A 19,100-nucleotide genomic window follows, 5' to 3' on the forward strand; every position below is an offset into this window, starting at 1 on the left:
ATTCTGAACTGCGAACAAATTAACAACAAAGAAGTCAGCATCAACAACATCAATCCCCAAGCATAAAAACCAACACTTTACTGCGCAAAGCAAAGCAACTTAATCTACCAGAGTGTTTGAGATTGTAACCAAACATTCAAATATATACAAAGAAAGGATATGAGAAGGCCTCGGAACCTACAAGGAACTGATTTCTGAGCTTTCACAGCCTTTTCATTTTCATACGCAGACCTCAATTCCTTGACGAAGGAGGGATGCAATGTCCTCGTTCTCTCGAATTGTTCCTCTTCCATGGCCCTGAGCTTAACAAGCCTCTGATTGAGCTCATTTAATGAGAACCAACCTAGTTCTTTCTTTCCCACTGGTCTATACAATCTTAGTTTCTCTCCCAATTCAATTGGATCATAACTCTTGATAAACTCTGATTTCATCTCCTCTGTCTCATTCTCATTCTTCTGGCCTTGTTCTAATTCCTTCTCAAACACTGAATATGGCAATCCTCCTCCTCCTCCGATTACATTTGACCGGAGATTTTCATTGAATTTCAAATTCGTCTTCATAGTGTTCTGTAACCCAGATAAAGTGGCCCATTTGCTCTCAGTGGTAGCTTGTGGTCTCATCTGCCTTAAGTTCTCCTTTATGTTTGTTCCATCGATTTTACGAGTCCCATACGAATCTCCCGATTTTGGTAATACATTCTGTTTGTAAATATCCTGCCAATCCCTCGGCGGCGGAGCTACTGCTCTACTTCGGAACTCGTTCAGATTTCTCCTGATATCCTGATTACCGGAGAGCGACGTCGCCGGATTCGGAGCTTTAGCATCGAATCTGACGAACTGTCTCCTCCCGTCCTGAGGCTGAGTCTGTTTGAGACTGCTTCTGATACCACTGAAGTAGGAAGATATTTTGAAATCTGGCGGCGATGAAGATGAAGAAGACGGTGATTGAGAGGGCTGCTCGCTAGATTCGTTGCCGTCTTGAGGAGATGATGAGGAGGTTGAGAAAAGATGAATGAGAGATGGATTAGAATGTAACCTTTGTTTAGGTCTGGCGAGATGAAGCGCCATGGAAACTGAGATCTTGGCGGCTCCGGAAGCTTTTAGGGTTTTTGGTGGGTAGATGCTGATGATGGAGCCACCGTTCAAATGAATTGAAATGGTCTCAGTCCGGTTCACTGAGAACCGGAATTGATCATCTAGTGATTAAGTTAACCGGATTAGAAAGAAGGGACGGCTCACGGTTTAGGTGCTTTCGGTAAAAGTGAGTCAAATTAAACCATCATCATCATCATCACTACTGACTTGAGATGAGTAAATCTTACGTTAGTGAGCTCAGAAGGTTTGATTCGCTAGGCTTTTGTTCTTATGAGGCACTTTAAATTTTTTGTAGCTAAGATTAAATTAGATTACAACACAACAATGATTTTTTGGTAACCAGTGGTGCTAAAACAAAAGGAAAGTAGCATTTTCTTTTGAATTGTTACATCTCCTTCATATTCATATCTCGTTTGGATAATTTCAATGAAACGGAATCAAAGAGCTGTGATTTATGAACTACTACGGCAGATGATAAGATAGTTTAGGATTGAAAATTGAAATAATAATAATAATAATATGTTACCGTGTTGACGAAAAGAAAAAATATGGTAGTTCGCTGACTGCTTTCGTACAATCGGAACGATAACTACTTTTTCTAGAGAGAGACGTATGTGTTCGTCTGATACGATTATCAAATCAACGCTTAACATAAGAATGTGTATTGCACGAACACATTCATGTTACGACACGTGTTGTTTACACATTGGTGTTCTAACAAAATCCACTTGCAACTGATGATACGTATCTAAAAAAAAAAAACTCATTCAAAACCCTATTTTGTATGCTTCTATTTTTGTTTCAACTTAGACCATACCATCCCATTTTACCTTTACCATGCAATTTAAATCCCATTAATCTAAAGCAATTTGATGTTCTACTAAATGTTTGGTTGTTTTCTTTTTCTCTTTAACTGTGAAAGAAGTTTCGTTATAAATCTAGTATGAGTCATTTATTACCAGACTCGAAGACCACAAGTAAGGAGTTGACGTGATCAAGAAATCATATGATCACGAATGCGAGGTAACAACTAGTAAACTCAAAAAGATATTCTGTCGTATTTGTGTTCAATCACAAATTAACATGAAAATACTAATATGTATTGTCTATAATGTAACATAGACCGTGTGTATATAATGTAATGTAGTTGATTATTCTAGCATGACATTTTATTTTTCCAACTCATATGTTACACATAGCATCTAATTTGTGGAATTTCCAAATTTTGATTTTTGAATATGGGGGTCGCGCGTGTAATATATATACAGACGGTACCTTACTTCGCCTACTACTATTCCAACACACGATAAAACTAAAAAGCTTGCCACAAATGATCTATGCCACGTATGTCTTCAAGAGGGTCCTACACTTATCAAGAAAAAAAAGGAAAAAAGAAAAAAAAAAAAAAAGAGTTTTCCAATCTATCTAACTGTGCAATAAAACTCAATATATATACAAATCCACCCATTAACTTTGCCACAGAGATTTCTTCCTCTCTACTTTTTCGCCACCATCTCTCTCTCTCTCTCTCTCTCTCTCTCTCCTTCTCTGAGTTCCGACTATGTCCGGTGAAAACTGGATTCGAGTGGCCATGTCTGACGATTCCTTGGTGGCGGAGGCGCTTCTTCGGCTCCGCCACTCCGAACCAAAGAAGAGCGTCGACGCGTCTCCTCTCAAGCTGAAATGGAGCGTCCGTCAACGGAGATCGAAGAAAGGAGACCAGACGCGAGCCAGCCCCACCACACCGCTTTCCTGGAGCGGTGCCACGTCTCTTAGCGGCGGAGGCGGCAGCGGTGGAAGCGGCGGCGGTGCTACCACCGTGGAAGGCCTTGAGGAGTCTAGCGCCGCCGTAAAACCCTTTGAGCCCTTTAGATCTAAGGTTTGTCCGATCATTTCACTCGATTTTTGGTTTTATCCGATTTGAAACCCCGGGATGGTCGTAACTCGTAGGTGTTGTTTTCTGTGTGTGTGACGAATATATCCCTCGTGTTGCGGCGTTTTACACTGTCATAGTTTTACGTTTTTCCTTTATCGTGACTTTGAGCGTCTTTGTTGTGGTTTGGGCTGATCTACTACCGATTAAGCCCTTGGCCTTACCCACACGACGAGACGTTTTTTTAGTTGTTCGCTTGTGGGTATTTTGGTCATTGTAGGATCCACGATCGTCTTCCTAAGCTGATCATGTAGGTACACCGACTTTTCGTTGACCGAAATACCCCCAGCGTGGACACAACTCCAATTTAGGCAATCTGATGTTTTAGTTGTTTCTTTTCCAAGAAACTAAATCTATCTTTCTTGATTTCTTTTGTTGTCTTCTTGGAAACACTTGTTAGATTTTGAAGTTTCAAACAGGTGATAAATTCGGTGATCCCTGCTTTTTGCTCTTTTCTTTTGGCAACAAAAGAGTCACGTTTTCCCACTTTTGTGCATCTCAGTCTCTCTCCTGCTGCTTTACGGAAAGACCAAAAAGCCCTCACATCAAGGGAGAGAGCAGAGAGGTCTTCTGGGTCAAATCAGCGTTGTAGACTTCAATGCTAAAGAGAAAATTTTTTTAACACATTCATTACCATGCTAATGACTAAATTAACCCTTCTCATCAGTTTAGCTCCTTCTCACGATAAAGGGTATATAAGTCAACGCCAGAGATTATCGCTGGCGTTATTTATAATTTGGGAGGCGTTTTCGTGGAATTGAATTTAAAGATTAGAGTATTGAGTGGATTAGGTACGTGTGTGGTAGGGTTTAGTGGGGAGGGCAGTTATCAGATGTGGCGCAGTGGACAATAAGTAGTATGTACTCAGCTCTCTAGTAATGGTCAAAGTCCTTAGTTGTTGCAACGGATTAGGTCCTCTGATCCGTCCGTGAGATTTTATGGGTGACAGTCTTGTTGAGTTAGCCTGTTTACTTCTTTTTTTTCACAAAAATTAGTTAAAAGATTGTTTTCTGATTTTTAAGTTGACTTTGATCGGTGGTTTATAATTTGAAAACCAAAGTAAAGTCGTCAAACTAAAGAAAAAGGAATTTTTGGGTAGAATTAAAAAAAAAAAAAAGGGATGATAATAAGGACAAGTGGTGGTGTGGAGAATACGTGACACTAGTTTGGGGTTGGAGGAGAAAGAAAAGCATGACGTGTGAATGTGACGACCAAACACACACGCGTTAAAGTCTCACAAGTCACGCTCCACTCACGTGTTTCTAATTTTTTTCTTTTTAAGGGCATAAGTTGTTGACCAAGAAGATTCTTCTAAATTTTACATGATTTGGAATTTTCTTTAAGATCTCGTAGTTTTAGTTGTTATTTGTTAATATCCTGATGAAGTGATTCTCATATTTCCACCTTATCGTGTCTCTAAAGTCTCTCTGGAATGGTAGGTGTGTCATGTGTGTGGTTTCTTTATTGAAATGGTATAGAATACGAAACTAAATTGTTTTTATGGTATTAGTTTGGTGTGATTATTGATTATTGAGCTGGCTTTATCTGGTGGTGTTGTGTGTCTTAAGCCATATTCTGATTGTTTTTGTTTTGATGTCCAGATTTCTCAAACGAGTGCAATAACAACAACAACCCTTTTCAAGAGATCAAGAAAGAAAAAGGTAAAAAAAAAAAAAAAACACAAAAGACTGTGTTTCTTTAGTTACTGACACTGTTAAAGATAATATTACTAGTTTTAGCCAGACATTGAGCAATTCTTACCAGTCTCATGGCTTGTTTAAATCTGTTTAGGCATATAGTCTAAGATATGCATAGGAATCTTATTTTTTCCTACATTTGGACGGATACATTTTGGTCGACTCAAACCTATTTTTCTCTAATTAATGTATGATTGTTGACAGACTTTGGCTGAGCTTAAAGAAGAAGAGATCATGCTCTTGAAGGAGAGTAACGGCCTGAAAAATGTATAACCTCCATTTTAGCCTTTTTCCAATTATGTCTCTATATATCAAGTGCATGTTCTAATCCTAGATTTGGTTAATCCTATTCTTGAATCAGGAATTGGCAAGTATGCGCGATTTGGTCGAGCAACAAAGAGCAAGAAACAATGCTCTTAAGAAGATGAAGGTGAGCCCATCTCTCTCTATCTATCTTTCTAGACATTTACTCATTCAATCATATATACAGAATATAAACATGTGACTCAAAGTATATCATTTTCATATGTTTGCAGGCTGAATCAAAATCTGCCTTATCTTGCAAACACTCTTTCGAAAAAGGTTCCTCCTTCTTGCTCCCTGACCTAAACATGCCTCTAGATAACGACCCGAGCCCTGAAGTTGTCTGCTGAAGGGGGGAGCCATAAGCATATCATTCTTTTGTTTTTCCCATCACACAACTATACCACTATACCTCCTCCCACAAACATGTCTTTTAACTGTAACTATATGAACATGAAGAACGTAGATTAATCCTATATATCCTTCACCCATTTCCCGTGGACGCTGAAGAAGATTCGCCTGAAGGTGAAGTTTATGGTTAAGTGTTTTCTGACATATCTTCTTGTTTAGCTGGTAGTAAGATTTTTGCTCTGCCATTCTCCTAAATGATTCTTATGTTTCTCCCATTTTCTTAGGATGAGATGTAATTATCTACTTAGATAATAGATGTACACTTTTTTTTTTGTTCTTCCTTATTATCTCTAGTAAGATGTATTGCAACTTGGCCTACGTCGACATTTATAATCAATGTAACACGTTCCAAAACATTTTACTATTTTGTAATATGATTGATGGACTATAAAATATGTTGCAGTCTTCAAATCTTATCTTCGTTATACATTGTAACTTGCTAATTTTATTATTCAAATCGATTAGTCCTTAATCGTAATAACGAAAAGTATAATATATTCAATTTCCAGAAAGTTAAAATAGGAGTGAGTACTATAATTAGTGGCGTTAAATCGTAAAACCCTAGAATTAATCTCAGCTACTTTGTCTTAACGACACTCTTTATTGTCCTGACGCAAAAAACCACACGAAATGGCGTCTCTTGGCCAAATCACACTGCCACGCGCGCCGTCGTCAGAGATTGGCCTCTTACGCCGTCGATTTGAACGACCGATCATCAGAACCCGGATCGGAGTCAGCGGCCGGATAGCGAGCGTATTGACAAACGCAGGGGAACAAGCGGTGTCGGTAAAAGCGAGTGTGAGCCAGAAGGTGATTGAAGAGGAAGCCAAAGTTATTGTGGGTACCTACGCGCGAGCTCCAGTGGTGCTCTCAAGTGGGAAAGGTTGTAAATTGTTCGACCCAGAAGGGAAAGAGTATCTGGATTGTGCATCTGGAATTGCTGTGAATGCTCTTGGCCATGGAGATCCTGATTGGCTTCGAGCTGTCACTGACCAAGCTGGTGTTCTTGCCCATGTCAGCAATGTCTATTACACGATCCCTCAGGTATTGATTCTGTTGGTGGTTGGCGAAACTTTTGTTGATTTTATCCTCTGTGTGATTGAGCTATGGCCTATGGAAAGTATCTAGGAAATGTGGGATTAGTCCTCTACTTGTAATAGGGATATTATTCGAGGACAAGTACTTGCACTTTCATACTTCATCAATTGTTTCTATGCCTTTGCTATAGAAATTACTGTGAGAAACTTCTTTTATTGGTTTGTTCTTCTGATTTCCTTCTGTTTTCGGGCATTGAAGCAATAAACGTGCTCATTCACACATGCATATCGATGTGTTGGTGACTATCTGTCTGTTTCACTGGTTAATATTGGTTTAATACTTACACTTGGATTTTGACAAATAATAATTTACACCTGAATCTCACTCTTTAGATGGTTTCACTCGCTTTGATTCTTATTTTCGGCCATTGACAGTGTTTTAGGATGACATTATAGGACAAGTTAGTAGCCACACAGATTAAATTTTAGTCCTAGGAAATTATGTGGACATCAATTTAAAATCTTAGTGTTTGAACTTAATGCCCATTTCCTCGGAAAATAGGTACCTTCATGCTCATATATACTTCATACACATTGTTAAAATTTGAAATGTTTGAACTTCTCTGCAGATAGAGCTCGCAAAACGCTTGGTGGCAAGTTCTTTTGCAGACCGTGTATTCTTTTGTAACTCTGGAACGGAAGCCAATGAAGCAGCCATCAAGTTTTCAAGAAAGTTCCAGAGATTCACCCATCCAGATGACAAAGAAGTCGCGACAGGTTTCATTGCCTTTACAAACAGCTTCCATGGAAGAACCTTAGGAGCTCTTGCTTTGACAAGCAAAGAACAATACAGAACTCCTTTCGAACCCATCATGCCAGGTGTAACATTCTTAGAATATGGTAACATTCAAGCAGCCACAGACCTTATCCGCTCAAGTAAAATAGCTGCAGTTTTTGTGGAACCAATTCAAGGAGAAGGCGGGATTTATTCTGCTACAAAAGAGTTTCTGCAATCTCTGCGCTCTGCTTGTGATGCCGCTGGATCTCTTCTCGTCTTCGATGAGGTAATATACTCTACCTTTCTTCCAAAATCCATCCAAAATTTTATTTTCTTTCTTTGTTTCTGTTGTTGCAGTTTCTTAATTGGTCTTGCCTCAACTGGTTCATTTCCCAGGTTCAATGTGGTTTGGGTCGAACGGGTCTCATGTGGGCTTATGAAGCCTTCGGTGTAACTCCTGACATAATGACGGTTGCAAAGCCTTTAGCTGGTGGTTTACCTATTGGAGCGGTGCTCTTGACTGAAAAGGTTGCAGAGACCATAAAATACGGAGATCACGGAAGTACATTTGCAGGCAACCCTCTTGTGTGCAGTGCAGCCATTGCAGTTATTGATAAAGTATCGAAGCCCTCTTTCTTGTCCAGTGTCTCAAATAAAGGTCAATACTTTAGAGACCTGTTGGTGAAAAAACTTGGAGGAAACTCGCACGTGAAGGAAGTGAGAGGCGAAGGGCTTATCATAGGAGTGGAACTCGATGTGCCGGCAAATTCACTGGTCGATGCTTGCCGAGATTCGGGTCTTCTGATTTTGACAGCAGGGAAAGGAAATGTCGTCAGGATTGTTCCTCCGTTGGTTATATCAGAGGAGGAAATCGAACGTGCGGTTGAGATAATGTTCCAAAATTTGACTGCGCTTGACTGAATCTCTTGGAAGAGAAATGATGTGGTGTTGAAGAACAACAAATATTTCATATTCGATCTTGTCTTAAATTAGCCTCAAGTGTACTGGTAAATGCTCTGCACATTTGAAAAGAAATAAAATTTGACAGAAACTTGATGAACTAATTGTTCAATCTAAATCCTTGTATAATTTCCATGGTTGGTTCGATGATGTCTCTATCGCGATTGTTTCCATCTTGAGTTACAGTATGCTGGTTCTGAGCTGCGTGAGTTTCAAGTGGTAGTTACCTCAGTCATCTACACTGCTACATAAGAGTTTGCAGATGCTGATGGCGCTTCCGCAAGTGAGGAATCAGAGCACATAGGTGACTGAGACCTGTCGGCTGGTCTGTTGCAGCTCTGATTCACCCAATGCTAACTTGTCTCGGCTTTGGTTTGGATAGCAAAGGGAATGAGGTACTCACAAAATTGAACAATGATAGAAATTGTGGAGGCAAGGTACGGGCTTTGCTTGGTAGAGTATCCAAGAAACATGCATTCGAAAGACGTGAATCCAATTTGTCGGCAGTGTATGGTCGCAACCAAGAATTTTACAAGTCTAATGAAATTTCATAATTAGGGCCTTAGGGGACCCTGAACTAAAACGCACACTAATCTCCGGAGCCTATAGAAAGAATGTCGAGTATTTTTGTCGTTTAGTTCTGTTAATTAATTACAGATGATTGATTTTTTGGGGTCTTAGGATGATTTATCACTATGTGTTTTTGTGTTCCTGTTGTTTTGCAACATTAAGGCTCAAGCCGCCTTGTCCTTATGGTGGCTACTATGGATTCTACTATCCAGGTTTTGCTTCTTTTCACATACTGATAATACTTCCTCTGTTCCTAAAAGGTTGATGTTTTAGCTTTTGTTGTTTGTTCCACAAAGGTTGATTTTCTAGTAATTTTATTTTATTTTTATTGACTTATAATAGTAAATTGTAAACTTCAAGATACAATGATTATAAATCATTAACTTTCTTAGACTACTATTAGTTGATAATTATTAAAAAATATTTAAAATTAAAAAACAATGTTAAAATGATCAAAGAATGATTGAGTTCTTAATATGTGTGACAACTCCAAAAAAATCAAACAATTAGGAACAGAGAGAGTATAATATAATTTCAAATCAGTTTTTTTTTTATGCTCATAATTCTGAGTTAGGTGTCTTTATTTCAGGTCTTGATAGTTCTGTTGAAGAACATAAACAAAAACATTTTGAAAATTTTTAGTTAAAATCAAAACAATTTACTTAAAACATTATTTTTGAAAACCGTTTAAAACATAACCAAGTGTTAAATTTTCATTATGCGAGAACATGTTGAACTTCTGACACTTCAAAACTTACAGACCAAAAGGACGGGATGCTAAATCCAGTTAGTTTTCAACGTATTTATATTTAACATTTAGTTTTGTCTTTAAAACAAAATTTTTTTGTAAAACTCAAAAAACTTTTAGTTAAAAATTAAAACAATTTACTTATGAACATTTTTTTTAGAACCGTTTAAAACATAACCAAATGTTAAATTTTCATTACGCGAGAACATGTTGAACTTATACACCTCAACACTTACGGACAAAATAGACGGGATGCTAAGTCCGGTTAGTTTTCAACGTATTTAAATTTAATACTTAGTTTTATCTTTTTTGTAGAATATTCAAAAAATTTTAGTTAAAAATCAAAACTATTTACTTAAAACATTATTTTTGGAGACCGATTGAAACATAACCAAATGATAAATTTTCATTACGAACATGTTAAACTTATGGCACCTCAAGACTTACGGGCCAAAAAGATGGAGTGCTAAGTCCGGTTAGTTTTCAACGTATTTATATTTATCACTTAGTTTTGTCTTTAAAACAAAAATATTTTGTAAAATTCAAAAACTTTTAGTTAAAAGTAAACAATTTAATTAAATTATTTTAAAAAAGTGTTTAAAACATAACCAAATGTTAAATTTTTATTACATCAAAACATATTGAACTTATGACAGCTCAAGCCTTACGGACCAAAAGGACATGATGTTTAGGCGAAGTTAGTTTTCGACGTTTTTAAATTTAACACTTAACTTTGTTCTTCAAACATTTTTAAAAAAATATTTGAAATTCTTTTTTTCAAAGATTTATTAAAAAAAAATAGTTGAAAAACCCTTTTAAATTTAGTTTAAAATCTGAAAACTAAAAGTGAGAACCTTTCTTTTTTTTTTCCTGGAAAAACTCAATTATTAAAACAAAAAAAGCAAATTAAGAAAGCAGAAATACCACTGGCAGCTTGTGTGATATTAATTATTTTCTTAAAGTTTTAAGTGTTAAATTTGTTTTAAATTTTTTGTGAAGAACATTATTATTATTTAAAAATGAGGTTAAGTATTAAAGCTATATTACGTGAAAACAGGCCGAACTTCGAACACCAAAACTTACAGACCAACTAAGGACAGGATGTCTAGGCGCGGTTAGTTTTCGACGTTTTTTAAATTAAGCATTTAAACTAATTTTTTTTTTTAAATAGTGAAACTAACATAGTTTTAGTTATTAATTATTTTCTTAAAGTTTAAGTGTTAAATTTGTCTTAAATTTTAGTGAAAATCATTATTATTTTTTAAAAATGAGTTTAAGTGTTAAATCTATATTACGTGAAAACATGCCGAACTTCGAACACCAAAGCTTACGGACCAACTAAGGACAGGATGCCTAGGTGCGGTTAGTTTTCGACGTTTTTAAAATTGAACACTTAAACTAATTTTTAAAAAGTAATAGTGAAATTAATATAGTTTTAGTTAAAAATTTAATTATTTTCTTAATGTTTAAGTATTAAATTTGTTTTAAAAATTAGTTAAATTTTTTTGGTAGGGAAAATTTAGTTAAATTTAGTGAAAACCTTTCTTATATTTTTCTTGGAAAAAGCCAATTATTAAAAAAAAAAGTAAATTAAGAAAGCAGCAATACCTCGTGCAGCTTGTGTGACATGGACGAAAAACAAACCGGGATAGCTAAACGTGTTGGCTGGTACAAGCAAAAACTCGGCTTCCTTGAGCCTATCCAGCTTCTTGTAGGTACTACAACATATATAAAAGGTTGCACATATGTCAGCAAGTGACTATTACCATATCCAAATTCACAACCTTTAAGTCCTCCTATCAAAATATTGCCTATTGGTCTAAGAAGCCTGAAATTAGAAAAGCAAAAAAAAACAAATAAACCAAGGACAAAGAAGAGAGAAGAAACCTGAGGATGATGGTTGTAGCGTGGTAAAGAGAGAAGAAGTTGTTATACCTAGGAGAAGAAGAAGAAGAAGAGGATGCGAGATTGTAGGACTATATATGCCTCCTTCTTCGACACGATCGAGGTTTCTCATCAGTCCGTGGTTTCCAAAACGCCATCTTTTTCGCCCAAGAGCTTTTTGGCTTCTTCGGTTTATGTATCGGCTCGTTCTCTCTTATTCATGAAAGTCTACTTGGATCATCGGCGAGCCTCTCTCTCTGTATGAGAATTGCATAAAGAACAAGATGGTTTTTTTCTTCTCTGGTTTTGGTTTCGAAGATGAAGAAAAGAGAATGAGTGATGATGTTGGAGATTGATTAGCCTTCACTTGAGTATTTTATAGGCACAACGTTCTTCGATTTTTTTTTTAAAAAAGGAAACTTTCGATTGTTTCCTTTTTTTTCTTCGACGGTTAATTCTTTTTATTATTTGGAGTTGAGAAAAGAAAAAAAAAATGGATCTCTGAGAACGTTCGAGAGATCTGGATCGTTTATTGAGATCGCACGGTGATAATCTAATCTTAACGGTAAGATTATGTGGGACCGGGACGATCTATTTATCATTATACCTCTCTCTCTCTCTCTCTCGGTCGTTCCAATCAAACACATGTTCATTATGGAGAAGGAAAGAAGAGATGGAGATGATGATTCTGAACCAAATCTCAAGAAACTGTTTATAATGGACATGATGATGTTGGTGTTGGAATCAGACCTTGATTAATACTCAAACTTGAATGAGAAGATTGATGAGAGATTGTGAAGAAAGCAGAGGAGTGTCTTTGGTGAAGAAGAAGCGTCGAGAAGAAAGAAGAAGAAGACTTTTGTTGTTTAACTTAGACTCAAGTGTTAAAAGGCCTTATAGGACCATTAGACTAAGCTATTGGGCCTTTTTAAAACTCGAAAGGCCCATTGAGCTACAAAAATTAGAGAGAGCTAAAAAAAAGAAGAAAAAAGATTCCTCTATCTCCCGTCCGGCGTTAGTCCTTATCCGACGCCGAATTGGGGGAATTAAATAAAAACGATCGTTTGATCTTTGATGAGTTTAAAGGAAAGTCAAACCGTCTCTACTTTTTGATATTCTCCGAAATTCTTCTGATCAACGGTGAGATCTTTTTTTTTTCTCTGATATTGTGTGTATCTGTAATCGATGAATCATCAATAAAATTCTTGATTGGTTGATTGATTATTCATTTATGTTCGGTCAAGGAATCTAAATATCTGCTTTTGGGAATTACTTGACAAAATTTGGACATCTCTGATGCGTTTATTTACTGGGAACTTTTGAGTGTTCATTGTTGGGGTTCAAATGCCTTTTGGTATTCTTCATGATCTCTGTGTCTGTGTTCCGTTGAAGCTCTGTTTTGTGGTGAATTTCAATCTGTAATTTATTATGAGAAGAATATTTTAATCTTACTAACAACTGACATGTTTGGCTTTGTATCTTTTTTTGTTCACAGATAGACACACCCACCCACACACACAATGGATGAATTGCCAGATCATTTGGTTTGGGACATTCTCAGTAAGCTTCATACTACCAATGACAGAAACTCGGTTTCACTATCATGCAGGCGTTTCTATTCCCTAGACAACGACCAAAGATACTCTCTTCGGATCGGTTGCGGTTTAGTTCCTGCAACCGATGCATTGCTTTCTCTCTGCAGGAGGTTTCCAAATCTATCCAAAGTAGAGATTATATACTCAGGTTGGATGTCAAAACTTGGCAAACAGCTTGACGATCAAGGCCTTCTTGTCCTCACCACAAACTGTCTTTCTCTCACCGATCTCACTCTCAGCTACTGCACCTTCATCACCGATGTTGGCATTCGCCATTTGTCATCGTGTCTAGAGCTTTCTTCGTTGAAGTTAAATTTCGCTCCCAGGATCACTGGTTGTGGTGTCTTGTCACTTGCTGTAGGCTGCAAGAAACTCAGGAGACTTCACCTCATTCGATGCCTAAACGTTGCAAGTGTAGAGTGGTTGGAGTATTTCGGAAAGCTTGAAACTTTAGAAGAACTCTGCATTAAAAACTGCAGAGCCATTGGGGAAGGTGATTTGATCAAGCTGAGGAATAGCTGGCGAAAGCTGACAAGTCTGCAGTTTGAGGTTGATGCCAATTACAGGTACATGAAGGTTTATGATCAGTTGGATGTGGAACGGTGGCCGAAACAGTTGGTTCCTTGTGATAGTCTGGTGGAGCTCAGCCTTGGTAACTGCATCATAGCTCCCGGTAGAGGGCTCGCTTGTGTACTGAGAAATTGCAAGAACCTGGAGAAGCTTCATCTGGATATGTGTACCGGTGTCAGCGACTCAGACATCATAGCATTGGTTCAGAAAGCTAAACACCTCAGAAGCATCTCGCTCCGTGTCCCATCCGATTTCACTCTGCCTCTCTTAAACAACATCACCCTAAGATTAACCGATGAAAGCCTCAGCGCCATAGCTCGACACTGCTCAAAGCTCGAATCTTTTAAGATCTCTTTCTCAGACGGTGAATTCCCTTCCCTCTTCTCTTTCACCCTCCAGGGGATAATCACTCTGATCCAGAAATGCCCAGTACGCGAACTTTCTCTTGACCACGTGTGCGTTTTCAACGACATGGGAATGGAGGCTCTATGTTCAGCTCAGAATCTAGAGATCTTAGAGCTTGTCCAATGCCAAGAAGTGAGCGACGAGGGTTTGATTCTGGCGAGCCAGTTTCCTTCTCTCAGTGTATTGAAACTATCAAAATGTCTGGGAGTCACAGACGATGGAATGAGACCACTTGTTGGATCGCACAAGCTAGAGTTGCTTGTGGTCGAAGATTGTCCTCAGGTTTCAAGAAGAGGTGTTCATGGTGCTGCAACGTCTGTATCTTTTAAGCAAGATTTGTCATGGATGTACTGAGATCGCATTATTATTATCTTCCCGTGTACACATACGTTTTTTTACTGCTGTGTAAAATAATCGGTCTTGGGGTCAGACATTTACTAATGCCTCATGACGATCAAGTTTCAGATAATAAAAGGTGTGGTGGGCTCTCATGGAATGATGTAATGTTGTTATAACTTATAACTCTTTGATTTAATGACTGGTTACATAGATATAGCGTCATAAAGTTTTTGACTGATATCTTTCTAATCCATGAACTAATATCAAAGTCATTCTAAAAGATTTTTTTTTGAGATATTTTCCATATTTCGCAATTGTTGTTATACGTCAAAACGCATGTAGTACTTGTTTGATCAGTTAAAGATCTTCTGTTCAACTGGGACTGACTTCATAAGACATTTTAAAGATCTTCTGTCGGTAATATAACTTTTACCATCTCAACCCCAAACTGTTTACATCTTCCCAAAGTATTCATTTCTAAGGTCAATTTCTTCTGAGGTCAAATTTTATGATTGTTTGTCTACTAAGACCACATCTACCTTTGAAACCTGTAATTCTAAATCCTTTTCTAACAGATTTTTAAGATAGTCAACTATGCAGTGACGTTTTATTCTAGCAAGTACTCCATATCTAATAGCTTATTATAATGATTCCTTTGATATTTGCTAATTTTTTTAGCTTAAGAAGTAGTTGAAGCGAAATTGTAAATCAAACAATCGTGTCTGCTGACGCCAGCATAAGTCCAATGAAGGGATCACGCGCCTTACGGAATCAAAACGGAGGTCAATTCGACCAAGTCAAATCGTTTGGACTACGATTTGCCGTTTGATTTAATTTAATGGGCCTATTTCTTTGTCAAGGCCCAACTCATATCGTATGATGCAACTGCAAGAATTGTCATATACATCTTCGCAAAAGAAATTTGTTGCTGTAAATCAGTATGAATTTATGTAAATTGATAACATTTGCGACAACAATAATCCTAGTTTTGAAGAAAATGAAAATCATCTCAGATACACATACAATTATTATGATGACTAATTCAACTTAGGATCAAAATTCTATAATTATTTCCTTGTTCTTCCATGACCAATGTAGTCCATGTCACTTACTTTATTCCAAGATTCGATAATATCAATCAGATGTTTGAAAAATAAATAAAGGGAAGATTAAAATTTAAGAGTCTGTCTACCTCTATTGGAAACAAAAGGTACAAACTTTGTCTTGGCACTGCGAAGGACAGATGCGCATAAATGTAAAAGATTTTACTGTCTCATCGAAATTGACAGCAGTATCTTTTAATTGTCCCACTAAACCAAAATACTTTTACCATAATCTTTTTATAGTCGTATTAATTAGGGAAAAAAAGAAACTTTTCAAATGAATTTACCATTATTATTCCCTTCCTTTTCGAATAGTTATCGTTTTAGAGAAATATTTTTGTTTTTAATTAGTTGTCGTTTTCAGTTTTCGATGCAAAATTTATTACTTTTTTTATTTTTTTTATATTTATTTTTATTATGCAACTTGATTTACTATTAGTTAAATTATGTTTAGGTAGATAATTAATAATATTTTTATATTGAAAAACTAACAACATTAATAGTTTCTTAATTTGTATGCATATAGTTAAAACGACAACTATTCGAAAACGGAGTGAGTAATTAAAACATTCTTTATTTATCCGCATTATAAAATGGTAACGAACCCAACATTTTGCATAGAAGAAGATTTCTCACCTTCATAAAAGAAAGATGGAAAACACCGTTGATGGTCACCGTCTCCAATATTCCGTTCCTTTAAGCTCCATGCATGAAACCCGTCAAAGCTTCGAAACTTACGGGTTATCCAAAGAGACGCCGTTAGTCTGCATGCCCTTCTTCGAAACCAACACTTCGTTTTCTAATGTGTTGTCAACGAAAATACCCTTTAACGGGGCCACTAGTTCATTCGGTATTTCTTCTCTTTTCTCTTCTAACCCAAAACCAGAACCCGAAAACACGCCTAGGGTCATGGACGATTCCATCGCCGCCGTGGTAGGCGAAAATGTTCTTTTCGGTGATAACAACAAAGTCTCTGATCACTTTCCCGCGACGGAGACCACAGGAGGTGGTGTGAAGCGGGGGCGCAAGATGCCGCAGAAGAACGGAGGATTTATGGGAGTGAGAAAACGACCTTGGGGGAGATGGTCGGCGGAGATAAGAGACAGGATAGGGCGGTGCAGACACTGGTTAGGAACGTTCGACACGGCGGAGGAGGCGGCGCGTGCGTATGACGCGGCGGCGAGAAGGCTTAGAGGGACGAAAGCCAAGACCAACTTCGTGATTCCTCCGGTTTTCCCGGAGGAAATAGCTCTGGTTCAGTCGTCTACAACGGAAGAGAATAGGAGGAGGAGGAAGAAGAAAAGGTTGAATGTGAGGAAGTGTGTTAAAGTCACATCGGTTGCACAATTGTTCAGTAATACCAATACCTCAAGTTCTTCTAGTAGTAATGTAAATGTGGTTACTTCTATTGATAATCTTGAAAAAATGGGTCTAGAGCTTGATTTGAAGTTGAGTTTAGGGTTATTTAGAAAGTGATAAATCACTTGTAGTTGAGTAGTTTAAGTTGTTTCATTAGCATTCTGTTGTTTTTTGTTATTCTTGTTGTAGTACGTACTTAATTTTTTTTTTTTTTTTTTTTTTTTTTACGTACTTAATTTTGGTTTTGGTTTTTGGTGAAATGAAACAAGAGGCCATAATCTTGGTCTGTTGGACATAAATCGTAACCTACTGATGTTATCCGTTTGTTTTACTTTTGAAGCATGACTATACATTGGTCTAAAATTAAATGAAACTGACTAAAGTTCCAGTGTCTAAATAAAATATGAATTGTTGGGTCATATAGAGGTAGTTATTAACCTAGGATATAGAAGCTGGGTGCGTGAATCATGGGATCAGTAACTTTTTGATAAATAGTGAACTATATAGGTCTTGTTTCTGCAGAAGAACTTTAGGAACTGGTTATTAGCTACGCTTAGCTGAAACTGAAAGCTACAAAGTTGAGCAAGTAATACTAATAGGGAACTTCTTTGCACATACACTAACACCGTCATCATATATACATCTGTGTATGTAAATACGTCAATGTGTGAACCCAAAAGTTAATTCACTGATTCGGCCCAAAACTGAGAATCCCATGGGCCATTCACTAAGTTACAAAACAAAACGTGATTGCATAGGAGAATTCATTCGACACTAAATCCACGTGCCCATGATCCGTATTCTTATGGTTGTGTCATGAGACGCGTTATATGTATCAGCATAAAACCTTGTTTATCATTACGACCACCATGACTTATAAAAAACCGAATATTTTCGCCATTAAAACGTTTACAGTGGTCAACCGTGATTGTAATTGTAGTAGGAGATTCGATTAATGTGAATTCTTGAGCCATTAGACCACCATGAGCTGATTTAGTTGACAAGTTTTTTTTGTTAAAGTTTACCGAGACATTCTATCGGATTTGCCGGTTTGCTTTTCCCAACTAGGACACGAACTAGGGGGGCTCTAAGACAACACAACCATTTTGGTGGATCCTAGAACTTCGTCACTAGACCAAGTCCAACTCCCACTCGATTAGCTGACAAGGTTTGCTATCAAAAGCATCAATATCGCCCAAGAACATAATATGTCCAGGAGAAAAGGGAGGAAACTCATTCTCCCAGAATTGGTCATCTTCCATCAACAACTCGTTATCATCACATTCTTGGTTCATTATATGGCTCGTGTCGTCTACCATCGTTTCTTGGTGATCATAATACGAGTTGATGCATAAGTGATTCAGGCATGGAAGCTTCCTTGAATTTCTCGAACTGGATCATCTTGGATCCGTATGTGTTATCATCATTAGGCTGTGAAAAAGCAGCAACTTCACACATGTGTTGTCCCACATAAGTGGTTCTATAAACAGTAAGGATTGTCTTTGATCATTTGCACTCGCTGTGTAGCATGACAATTTTGGTCATCCGCATAAGCGCAACGATAGTAACACCTGTGACAATTGCAATCAATGATTATCAATAATTTAGCCTAATCAACCGTGTAGTAGACAAGTGTCCGCCACAAAAACAGAGAAGAAAATTTACTCTGTTTTTATTTTTTTGTACTAATTACTAACCTTTGATAGGAAGAAGTTTTGATCTTTTCTGTCCGTACTTCCTCCAGGAAAAGTTGTCACGGAACGGAGATGAGGACATCTCTATAGTTCTCTAAACCTTCTTCTCCACAACTCTTTCTGCAACATCAAACAATTCAAAAGCTAGGCAACGAGCAAATTGTGTTATATATGGTTTTTCAAAGTCGACATGAATTGACACCTTTTTAACGATTTCGAAAACATGTTTTGAGAAGAAGACTCATGGTGTCGGGAAGTGATGCTCATGAAAAAGGACAGAGCGATGGAGAAAGAATCAAGAACGGTCTCAACGAGAACCTCTGTTTGAAGAGAGCGCGTCTCGTGGTTTTCAAGTTGCATCTTCAGGTGGTTTGCACAATCTTGGCCGTGAAGCAGCGCCTCCACCGTCTTATCAACGCCTGAAAACATTGTTCTCTAGACTTAAAGAACAAGAAGACTGCTTTTTTTGTTTCTTTTTGAGTGTTTGTTTCTTCTATCTGAGTAATAATTTTCGTTATATGTATATACACCTTAAAATGGTTAAGGAAGTTTATTATCATGTGAATGCTTAGCTGTCAGTTTTTGGTGTTTTAATTGGTACGTAAATATAATAATAGGCT

At 37.3% G+C, this 19,100-nt stretch overlaps 5 protein-coding genes across 6 annotated transcripts in view; 4 read left to right on the forward strand and 1 right to left on the reverse strand.

Moving 5' to 3' along the window:
• LOC9325346 overlaps positions 1-1,197 on the reverse strand; it is a 2,235-nt gene extending 1,038 nt beyond the window's left edge. Inside the window, exons 1-2 of the mRNA XM_021010107.1 lie at positions 182-1,197; positions 10-80 (exon numbers count right to left, since the gene is read on the reverse strand). Coding sequence (XP_020865766.1) covers positions 10-80; positions 182-1,067 — 957 coding nt within the window. The 5' untranslated portion in view covers positions 1,068-1,197. The remainder of the gene's footprint in view (positions 1-9; positions 81-181) is intronic.
• A 1,380-nt stretch (positions 1,198-2,577) lies between these two features.
• LOC9325347 lies at positions 2,578-5,844 on the forward strand. Its single transcript, XM_021034736.1, has 5 exons — positions 2,578-2,973; positions 4,629-4,688; positions 4,929-4,991; positions 5,086-5,154; positions 5,261-5,844. The coding sequence occupies exons 1-5, from the start codon at positions 2,656-2,658 to the stop codon at positions 5,375-5,377; spliced, it is 627 nt and encodes a 208-aa protein (XP_020890395.1). The 5' UTR covers positions 2,578-2,655; the 3' UTR covers positions 5,378-5,844.
• A 110-nt stretch (positions 5,845-5,954) lies between these two features.
• On the forward strand, positions 5,955-8,331 carry LOC9323883 (acetylornithine aminotransferase, chloroplastic/mitochondrial). The gene is made up of 3 exons (XM_021034735.1): positions 5,955-6,482; positions 7,105-7,539; positions 7,650-8,331. The coding sequence occupies exons 1-3, from the start codon at positions 6,069-6,071 to the stop codon at positions 8,172-8,174; spliced, it is 1,374 nt and encodes a 457-aa protein (XP_020890394.1). The 5' UTR covers positions 5,955-6,068; the 3' UTR covers positions 8,175-8,331.
• A 3,724-nt stretch (positions 8,332-12,055) lies between these two features.
• LOC9323884 (F-box/LRR-repeat protein 14) lies at positions 12,056-14,534 on the forward strand. 2 transcript variants are annotated; one of them, XM_021035804.1, is made up of 2 exons: positions 12,056-12,555; positions 12,911-14,534. In XM_021035804.1, exon 2 carries the CDS (start codon positions 12,936-12,938, stop codon positions 14,337-14,339), a length of 1,404 nt encoding a protein of 467 aa, XP_020891463.1. In that variant the 5' UTR covers positions 12,056-12,555; positions 12,911-12,935; the 3' UTR covers positions 14,340-14,534. The 2 variants fall into 2 exon arrangements, with proteins under 2 accessions (XP_020891463.1, XP_020891464.1); XM_021035805.1 differs by lacking the exon at positions 12,056-12,555 and adding an exon at positions 12,562-12,819.
• A 1,482-nt stretch (positions 14,535-16,016) lies between these two features.
• Positions 16,017-16,939, forward strand: LOC9323885 (ethylene-responsive transcription factor ERF084). Its single transcript, XM_021035806.1, has one exon. The coding sequence runs from the start codon at positions 16,079-16,081 to the stop codon at positions 16,901-16,903; it is 825 nt and encodes a 274-aa protein (XP_020891465.1). The 5' UTR covers positions 16,017-16,078; the 3' UTR covers positions 16,904-16,939.
• Positions 16,940-19,100: the final 2,161 nt, after the last annotated feature.

This window comes from Arabidopsis lyrata (assembly GCF_000004255.2).
Source record: "Arabidopsis lyrata subsp. lyrata unplaced genomic scaffold ARALYscaffold_2, whole genome shotgun sequence".
Taxonomy (NCBI): Eukaryota; Viridiplantae; Streptophyta; class Magnoliopsida; order Brassicales; family Brassicaceae; genus Arabidopsis; species Arabidopsis lyrata.

Excerpts from the sequence above, each read along its gene's own strand:
- LOC9323884 (XM_021035804.1), top strand. The coding sequence starts at position 12,936 with ATGGATGAATTGCCAGATCATTTGGTTTGGGACATTCTCAGTAAGCTT.
- LOC9325347 (XM_021034736.1), top strand. The coding sequence starts at position 2,656 with ATGTCCGGTGAAAACTGGATTCGAGTGGCCATGTCTGACGATTCCTTG. Across the intron at positions 4,992-5,085 it reads AGAGTAACGGCCTGAAAAAT|GAATTGGCAAGTATGCGCGA; the intron begins GTATAACCTCCA and ends TTCTTGAATCAG. Across the intron at positions 5,155-5,260 it reads ATGCTCTTAAGAAGATGAAG|GCTGAATCAAAATCTGCCTT; the intron begins GTGAGCCCATCT and ends ATATGTTTGCAG.
- LOC9323885 (XM_021035806.1), top strand. The coding sequence starts at position 16,079 with ATGGAAAACACCGTTGATGGTCACCGTCTCCAATATTCCGTTCCTTTA.
- LOC9323883 (XM_021034735.1), top strand. The coding sequence starts at position 6,069 with ATGGCGTCTCTTGGCCAAATCACACTGCCACGCGCGCCGTCGTCAGAG. Across the intron at positions 6,483-7,104 it reads TCTATTACACGATCCCTCAG|ATAGAGCTCGCAAAACGCTT; the intron begins GTATTGATTCTG and ends ACTTCTCTGCAG. Across the intron at positions 7,540-7,649 it reads CTCTTCTCGTCTTCGATGAG|GTTCAATGTGGTTTGGGTCG; the intron begins GTAATATACTCT and ends TTCATTTCCCAG.